This window comes from Epinephelus moara, chromosome 14 (genome assembly GCF_006386435.1).
Source record: "Epinephelus moara isolate mb chromosome 14, YSFRI_EMoa_1.0, whole genome shotgun sequence".
Classification (NCBI taxonomy): Eukaryota; Metazoa; Chordata; class Actinopteri; order Perciformes; family Serranidae; genus Epinephelus; species Epinephelus moara.
Window position 1 is genome coordinate 1245202 of NC_065519.1, and position 9856 is coordinate 1255057.

The following is a 9856-nucleotide window of genomic DNA, read 5'->3' on the forward strand; positions in this document are numbered from 1 at the left end:
ACTATAAGCTTTATCAAAGAGGAAAGTCTTAAGTCTAGTCTTAAATGTGGAGACAGTGTCTGCCTCCCGGACCGTAACAGGAAGATGATTCCACAGGAGAGGAGCCTGATAGCTGAAGGCTCTAGCTCCTGATCTACTTTTGGAGACTTTAGGGACCACGAGTAACCCTGCGTTCTCAGAGCGCAGTGTTCTGGTGGGATAAGTGTGAAGAGTTAAAACCACACCAGGGAACAGTACACTGACCCCTGTTCAAGTCAGCTTGAAAGGTTAGTCTCAGGAGTTCACAGCACGCAGTTTGGTGTCAGCATGGAATGCGTAAAGTGTGAAAATCAACTACCCCGAAAACATAAACATATGCTAAAAGCAATGAAAATTTTGATTACATGAAAGAAAACGGAAACAAACTATGTGAGGAGGAAAACAAGGGATAAGTAGTGAGGCGTGGTCCTGCTCCCAGAACCTAAGCCAGCTGGTAAACTGGTTTACTAGCAAGGACTGTACCATGACCAAGCGATTTGTACTGTAAAGCTTTAATAAGACGGGGAATTATGACATGTTGAATGAGAAAAGGGGATAAACATGGGGCAGGAGGTTGTCCATTAATGCTTGTCTGGGACGGATATATGAAGGTCTGGGAGGAGGAAATGGTTATGATTGTTGCAAACGTGGGAGCTAATGTGGCGGTCAGTAGGAGGCTGCGTTGATTTACATCTCAGGAGTGACAACGAGAGACAGGCAGAAGTATGAAGTTGCGTATAGAAAAACTGGGATGAAGTGGAGGGTCAAAGATGCATTGGAGCAAATTCGAAGCAAGGACCATGGATGCTACAGAGGGGTTGATTGGGGGTATGAGTAGCCTGAAGACAATGGATGCAGGGCTAAGAAAGTTGGAAGTCGGTGGCAAGCGTTTGCTGCAAATCTTTTACAAGTGTTGGTTAATGTGAGAATATATGTAGCAATTTGCAACTGCCAGTAGCTAGATTAATGAAAAGCTGGTTCCGAATAGGTAGTTGTGGGTAGTATTATTATTATTGTTTAATGGATACAGTGCATGGTTAAACTGCAAATGAACGTAACGTCTAGAGAGGAAAGGGGAGCTGACACTGGCTAGTAAGATGGGCCGAGAGTGATGGAAATAACAAGATTGTTATGGAAAGCATTCTGTTGAAGCTGATGGAAGGTTTTCCGGTTGTGGAACTGATTAGATGACTGGTGACGATGTGATGAAGCCTTTGAATGCAGAGATGACAAGAATAATGGAATGACTCAAGAAAGGACAAACACATAGGGTTAGGGTTGAAAGCGTGGCAATGGATCGTCGGAACAAGTGGAGAACATGCACGTGCCACGACAATGGCGACCGCGATTCTTGGCCCTTGTGGATGGAGGAGAGGATTGATCTGGAGTTGGAGAGAGTTTGTGGGGCAGATGGAATGGAGGAGCTCGCGAAGCCGAGGTATGGAAGCCACGGAATGCTTGCAGCTCTGCCTAGAAGTATGTCTGTAGCCTGACTGCTGCGGAAATAATATGACTCGAGCATAATGGCTTTCAGGAGGATTTTGTCTGGATCAGAAGGATTGTTCTGCAGTTCTGGATCCGTGGTGAGTTGATTGTATGATACAATAAAAACTAGCGTTTGTCTTACTTTTAGATTGAGGTAAGTCTGTGGTTACACGTGAAGCACACGGTCGGTCTGTGTGAGAAATTTGTCGAAGAGACAGAGAATGAATCAGATGTGCTTAAATAAAAAAAATAAATACATAAAAAAATAAAATTAAAATGGGATGTGTTCGAGGCGTTGTCTTTCTTCCCGAACCTAGTTTATAAAACTACATTTATTAAATAACTGACTTTATGGTTGGACGTCGTCGTCTCGAGTTAAAGTTCTGTGTGTCAGCACCAACAGGGCCTGTAACATTCTCCCCATCACCCACAGCTGTGGCCTCTGGTGGTGAGTGTGGAGCATTATATCATCTTCATACAGCATCTCCGTATCAGTTTATTAAAAGAGAAGCAGATTTATTAGTGACAGGATTTAAAATCATACCTCAGAATAAATGAGAACTTTTACTTATGATAGCTGAAGTATATTTTGCCAATATTTTCTCACATATGATTTTAAATGAAGGACTGTTTCCATTTTTACTTCAGTGCAGCGTGTGAATATGAAACATAATGAAACAAGATGTAGCTCCAACAGATGCTTAAAGGGACCTTGTGGTGGCGCTATAGAGCAGTGTTTTTACAGGTGGGTCCCCTGTTCTGTTTGTGGTCACTGCTGTTGGTCAACATGTCCTCACACAACTGTTCATGTGATAGCCTACGAGTTAGCACCCCAAGAATGACGTTACATCCTGAACGTACAGTTACATCATTTTAGAGGTTAAGTTCAGGAACAGAAACACGGTGAGGAAGAACCTTAAAATGACTGATACGGGTACGAACACGCGTCTTTTGGGGAAAAAGTCCTGTGTTTGTGACTCATCCACCTCCCTGACCTGACTCCTTACTGACCGCTCAGGATGACTTCCGTCTTCACTCCGTCAGCTCGCCAGTCACATGATCACACATCTCGGCCGACACGTTAACGTCAATGTGACTTAAAATATTTCAAATCCTGCAAATAAAAATATAAAATTAATTTGGATGAGAAGAAACTAACATTAAAATAATTTCTGTTTGTTCACATGAAATTTTTAAAGTTCACAGTCAGAAATCTAAATGTTTTTAATTCAAGATCAATTTCAGTTTCCATAAAGCTGAAAAATATTGATTCAGTTGAGAAACGTAAAAAGTCCAGGGGCGAGAACTCGGCACTCAAGTTTGATTTAATACATCAGGTCTCTTTTTTTTATAAAGAATTTTACTCTGTGACACCTTTAATGGATTTATTAAAATGTAAGATGACATATCAGCATGTTGAGGCAGAGTGAAGACGTGTCGCAGATTTAAAGCATCAGATAAATCATTAAAATAATTCAGCTGCAAAGATAAAAACATGTAAACTCTTCTTCAGAGCAGACTGAATCAGACCTCCTCCTCCTCCTCCTCCTCCTCCTCTTGATACCTCGGTGAGATATATGCCACAGATCATCTCTGCAGGAACAAAACGAGGCTGTGATGAGGAATAAAGGACGAATTGTCTCCTGATGACGGCGACACAACGACCAGGAGCCGCTCTGACATGAATACACATCAGCTCTCGGCCTTGTTGCTGCGCTCTGCTAAAGTGCAGCACTCAGACAATCAGAGGCCCACAGTCCCAACCGGCCATCTCCATGGAAACAGCAACTGGCGGCCTGATTGTATGGAAAGTGTTTCTGATAACGTGTCACATGTTAAAGTGAAGTGAGCCGAAAACTGGAGCTGCTTTAAACAGATACAGGAGCCTAATGGACGCCATGATGTCACACTGAGGCATGATGGGACACATTAACTCCAGTTACAACTGCTGATGAAGCTTCAGAGACGAATGACTGAATGTGCCTCAGATCCTCACAGATCCACACAGATCCACACAGATCCCCTCAGATCCAAACAGATCCACACAGATCCACACAGATCCCCTCAGATCCACACAGATCCACTCAGATCCACACAGATCCACACAGATCCCCTCAGATCCACACAGATCCACACAGATCCCCTCAGATCCACTCAGATCCACTCAGATCCCCTCAGATCCACTCAGATCACTCAGATCCACTCAGATCCCCTCAGATCCACTCAGATCCACTCAGATCCACACAGATCCACACAGATCCCCTCAGATCCACACAGATCCCCTCAGATCCACTCAGATCCACTCAGATCCCCTCAGATCCACACAGATCCACTCAGATCCCCTCAGATCCAAACAGATCCACACAGATCCCCTCAGATCCACTCAGATCCACTCAGATCCCCTCAGATCCACTCAGATCCAAACAGATCCACACAGATCCCCTCAGATCCCCTCAGATCCACTCAGATCCCCTCAGATCCCCTCAGATCCAAACAGATCCACTCAGATCCACACAGATCCACTCAGATCCACTCAGCGTCACAGCTCAGTGTCTCACTCCTGGTTTTGTCTCAGGTGGATACAAACACAAAGTCAGGTGAGTGCAGATCTCCACCAGGTGTCGCCCTGCAGGACTGAAACAGGAAGTCACAACCTGCAGTTCCTCTGACGTCCACTAGAGTCCGTCCCCACAGACATCCACTCCTCCACTGCTCCCTCCTTCACCCCTCACTTGTCCACAGCCCCACCCCTCACTCCTCCACAGTCCCACCCCTCACTCCTCCACAGCCCCACCCCTCACAGCTCCCTCCTTCACCCCTCACTCCTCCACAGCTCCACCCCTCATTGCTCCCTCCTTCACAGTTCACTCTTCCACAGCTCCACTCCTTCACAGTTCACTCCTCCACAGCCCCACCCCTCACTCCTCCACAGCCCCACCCCTCACTGCTCCCTCCTTCACAGTTCACTCCTCCACAGCCCCACCCCTCACTGCTCCCTCCTTCACAGTTCACTCCTCCACAGCTCCACCCCTCACTGCTCCCTCCTTCACAGTTCACTCCTCCACAGCCCCACCCCTCACTCCTCCACAGCCCCACCCCTCACTGCTCCACAGCCCCACTTTCTTGCTCAAATATGATCACCTCTGGATCCAGAAAAAAAACCCAAGATGGCCGACATGCCAAACTCAAGGCTTTAAACCTGGAGACTACAAACCAACGGGTGATGTCACTGTGGCTATGTCTGTGATTTTACACATTTAATGGTCTGGGGACATGTGGGTGGGGAACAGGAAATGCACAGCAGGCTGCTTGTGTGGCGTGCACGTATGGCAGTATGGCTCTGTGGCGCCCCCTCTGTGTGAACAGAGACAGTAATAATGTCCTTAGAAATGTTTGTACAGACATGTTGTTGATTGGTGATGATCAGTTTGTGTTTCCTGCAGGATGACCGAGGTGATGAACTCTCTGGAGCCCAGTACGGAGGACTTCAGCGGGGGCGGAGCCGGAGCAGATCAGGGCGCAGTATCCTTCCAGGTGTGTTTGTGTGTGTGTGTGTCTGTGTGTGTGTCTGTGTGTGTGTTATTGGTGTCTAAAGCTCACGGTGGCGGCGGTGAGCCACAGGAGTGATGAGCAACAAACTGGGCTGTGAGGTTTTATCATCTACTACACTTCCACTGATTTAATAAACATGATGAAGATGATGATGATGATGATGATAATGATGATGATGATGATGATGGTGATGATGACAACGGTGATGATGATGATGGTGATGATGACGACGGTGATGATGAAGATGATGATGATGATGACGGTGATGATGATGGTGATGATGAAGATGGTGATGATGATGATGATGACAGTGGTGATGATGGTGATGATGATGAAGATGATGATGATGATAATGGTGATGATGATGATGATGACGGTGATGACGGTGACGGTGATCATGATGATGATGATGATGATGATGATGATGGTGATGATGATGATGAGTGTCTCCTAAGCATCTCACTCTGATGTCGACTGAAACAACACAACAGACTGAAACAGGAAGTTTGACCTTTGACCTTCAGAATTCAGAGACATGTGATACAATGATATAAAGATCAGCCAAAATAAAAGCACTACGTCCGTACAACACCACCAACTGATGTTTTTTTCCTTCAACAACGTTTAGCCGACACACACACGTGGTTACGTTTAGACAACACACAGACGTAGTTACGTTTAGCCGACACACACACGTGTTTACGTTTATCCAACACACACACACACACACACATGTGGTTATGTTTAGCCAACACACACACACATGGTTACGTTTAGCCAACACACACACACACGTGGTTACGTTTAGCCAACACACACACACGCGTGGTTATGTTTAGCCAACACACACACACATGGTTACGTTTAGCCAACACACACACACACGTGGTTATGTTTAGCCAACACACGCACGTGGTTACGTTTAGCCAACACACACACGTGGTTACGATTAGCCAACACACACACGTGGTTACGTTTAGCTAACAGAGACACGTGGTTACGTTTAGCCAACACACACGCGTGGTTACGTTTAGCCAACACACACACGTGGTTACGTTTAGCTAACACAGACACGTGGTTACGTTTAGCCAACACACACACTTGGTTATGTTTAGCTAACACACACACATGGTTACGTTTAGCTAACACAGACACGTGGTTACGTTTAGCTAACACACACACATGGTTACGTTTAGCTAACACAGACACGTGGTTACGTTTAGCTAACTCAGACACGTGGTTACGTTTAGCCAACACAGACACGTGGTTACGTTTGGCTAACACAGACACGTGGTTATGTTTAACCAACACACACGTGGTTACGGCGTCATCTCTCAGGTGTGTTCAACCTTACATCAGCTTTACTCAGATCTTCACAGAGACCCACGAGAGGTTTCCAAAGCTTTCCAAGAGGCTTCCCTCCATCGTGGTGGAGCCGATGGACGCAGCTGAGGTGGAAAGTGGTGAGCTCCGCTGGCCGCCAAAGGAGCCCAGCTCTCCAGACGCCAAAACTGAGAGGCAGCATGCAGTTGAACAACCTGCAGGTGAGGAGGAGGAGGAGGAGGTGAGGTCACTGACTCCACAGTGGGAAAAGATCAATTAGATTTAAACTGACAAATCAGAAGTGAACAGGCACTCAGATCTTTGACTGGAGGAAAAGTAGTGACAGTGACATGATCAGTGCTTTAGTATCATGTTACTGTTGTAGCTGCTGGGTGGGTGGAGCTACTTCTAACCACAATATAACAGTTAACTGGTCCAGTGGATCACAACGCGGCGGTACTCACGTGAGGTCACGTTATGTCAGGTTACGTCATGTTAATAACAAATATTTCTAACCCTGTCATTTCATTATGTTGCGTTCACGTGTTTGAATCATGTACGACCTGTTCTGCCACTGCACACCTGTACAGGTGCCAACTCAGGAAACGCTCCTGTGGGTCGAATGTTGTCGGGTTCACACTGGACTCAGAAACGCTGAAAAGTGAAATGATTTCTTCCCGCTTCCTTTCACCGCCTTCGTTAAACAGTTGTGCTGTCAACAGTAAACACGATGCGGCCCTGAGCTCCGCAGCCGGCTTGCCATCTGGAGCGATAGTTTGGTGCAGTCATTTTCCTTCAGAAGACAAGTGAGTCTAGAAAAACACAGAAGGCAGTGGTCACTTGAGCAATGACAGACAGAGGCTTTAATATTTGATATAAATGATCTGAATGTAAACAGAGGACGAGACAGATGATTGGAAGCGCAGCAGACAGATCATGTGACCAGAACACAGGAGATTAATCTGTCACTGAGTGTCAGGGAAATGAGCTCTTAGTGTAAACATCCAGCAGAGTGATGACATGTCCAGAGTGAGGGTGGCGTTGGAGAACAGGAACCTACAACCTTGTTTGTGTTTAATGTCTGACGTGTTTTTTATTCTATAAATTTAAAAGTTTTTAATGTGAAATCGAAACATGAGACGTCAGATTAATGTAGTGGAGTAAAAACCTCAGGATGGTACTCCTGAGTTCAGTACTCGAGTAAATATATTCAGTAACTTTCCTCCAGCGGCTGGTGAGCTCATTTCTCTGAACACTGTTACGGCTGTGTATGTGTTCCTTGCTGCTGTCCCTTTTCACTCCTTGTAGATCTGCCCAGGTGTGCTGCATTACCTAACGAAGTGCAGTACACCTGGCATGGAGGAGGTGCTTAAGAGCTCCTGTGCCAGCAGCAGAGGGGAGAGGCTCTGGTGTGGGGACTGCTGGTCCTACTGCCTCTCACCGAGGGATTTTTGTTGTCTTGTTGCCTGTTTAAATTCTAATAAATCCCATGGATTTGATTGTTTTAAAGGTGTTTATGTGGTTGTTATTGGGTCAGTGTTTGGAGTTTTGTTCGCCCCATAGGGCCAACAAAACTCCTAAGGGTGGGGAGTAACAAATGGGGGCTCGTCCGGAATTTGAACATCCATGAGGTGATGTAAATGTGAGTTTTTGTGTGTATCTCGTGGCCTTTTTATTGTGTAGAGGTAATCCCTTTTGTTAAATCATTTGTGGTTGTTGCTCTGTGTTGAGTTGAAACTTTAGTTTTGAGCACCCTGACTAGGTAGTCACCGGGCAGGTAAGATCTTGCCACTTTGTTATTTTGCCTTTTTTATTTTTGGTGGTAATCCTGAGTGGGGGCACGCTTCTATGGTCTTCTGCGATGCATTGAGTTCAGCGTTTAAAGCCGCCTCAAGCTCGGCAGGCCACTGAAGACTAGCTAGGTTAGTTAGCTGTCTTGGTAGGTACGTCAGGGTTGGGGTGCCTCAACAACTTGTTTCCTAATTTTTGGCACTTTGCAGAGCAACTTGATTGTGATTTTGTTTTGCTTGAGATGACTAGTTTCTGTTTGGTTATGGTTTTGTGTCGCTGTGATAAATACTTGTGCAGTAACTTGTGGTTTGTGACCGTTAGGGTGGTGGTCACTGCACTCCACATTTGTTGGGTCACTTGTTGGTTGCTGCTTAGGTTTAAGTTAGCAACATATGTGTAGTGGTTAACTACATTGTGACCATTTTGTTCTGTGGTTGTTTCAGTCCACTTTTTGGTGTGGTCACTTGTGTGTTACTGCTAGTGGGTATTTTGTTGTAGCAAATTCGTTGTGACTCTGGGATGTAGTCACCCCCACAGATCATTGGATCTTAGAGTGGTGGGTGTGGTTTCCCAATTCATCAGGTCCATTTGTGTTGCTGGTTTCCTGCATCCATCACAGTAACTTGTGTGTGTGGTTCGAGACCATATGGTGTTCATTTTGTGTTGTGGTAGTGGCAGTTCACTTTTGTTGGATCTTTGTGTTGCTGTCGGTATGGCAACAACTTTGTAGCTGGTCTACGTGTGATGATCCTTTTGGTATGTGGCTGTTGCACTCCACTGTTGTGTTGGTCACCTGTGTTACTGTTTTTGGTGTTGGTAATGCAGTAACTTCATTTGGCTTTGGGTTTCTTTTCACCTCATGGCCGTAGCCATTTTGCACCAGGTGGGACTGGCACCCACTGATTTGGCTACTCGTGCAGCTGCTGCTTATTCTTGAACTCAGTGGCAGAAGATTAGTTGGCCCTGTATGATTTAAATCTTGTTTGATCCAAATTTGACCCAAGGTGACACTTTATCAGTCCTATTAATCTGGGTGTTTGGTTGTTTGTCTTAACATACAGCCTTGGTAAGTAGCACTCATTTCCTCTTACATTTCAATGAATAAATGGCATTTGTCTGAACTATGGGGTGTTTTAACCGTAATTACCTTAACTGACAGTGTGACAAATTATTTATTCATTGTTTTAAGGGTGGGGGTGCTACGGCTGTGTATGTGTTCCTTGCTGCTGTCCCTTTTCACTCCTTGTAGATCTGCCCAGGTGTGCTGCATTACCTAACGAGGTGCAGTACACCTGGCATGGAGGAGGTGCTTAAGAGCTCCTGCGCCAGCAGCAAAGGGGAGAGGCTCTAAGGGTGGGGCGTAACAACACAAATCAACATCCAAACTTTTTTTTTTCAGTTCTAATTTAAAGAGGCAACAGAACGGATTTGTTTTTTTTTAGCTTGGCGCCATCTAGCGTCAGGGGTGTTGCGTCGCACTGTCGCAACGACCAAATTGAGCGTGGGGATCAGAGATAATGAATAAAATGTAGGCTGTAAAGCCACCAGTATACCTCTATGTATATGTAGAATGATAAGGTGTGTGGACACTCTACTAAATAAATGAGTAAAGAGACCGAGCAACAATTATCAGATTTATCTGAAGAAAAAACAAATAGTAATGCAAATAATTATAGCAGAATGCACA

The 9856-nt window shown here is 45.4% G+C and overlaps 1 protein-coding gene across 3 annotated transcripts in view; it reads left to right on the forward strand.

Annotated features, from left to right (window-relative positions):
• LOC126401087 (protein LBH-like) overlaps positions 1 to 9856 on the forward strand; it is a 27649-nt gene that overhangs the window by 7760 nt on the left and 10033 nt on the right. For all 3 annotated transcript variants that reach the window (XM_050062173.1, XM_050062172.1, XM_050062174.1), the window contains exons 2-3: positions 4947 to 5025; positions 6425 to 6599. In XM_050062173.1, coding sequence (XP_049918130.1) covers positions 4948 to 5025; positions 6425 to 6599 — 253 coding nt within the window. In that variant the 5' untranslated portion in view covers position 4947. The remainder of the gene's footprint in view (positions 1 to 4946; positions 5026 to 6424; positions 6600 to 9856) is intronic.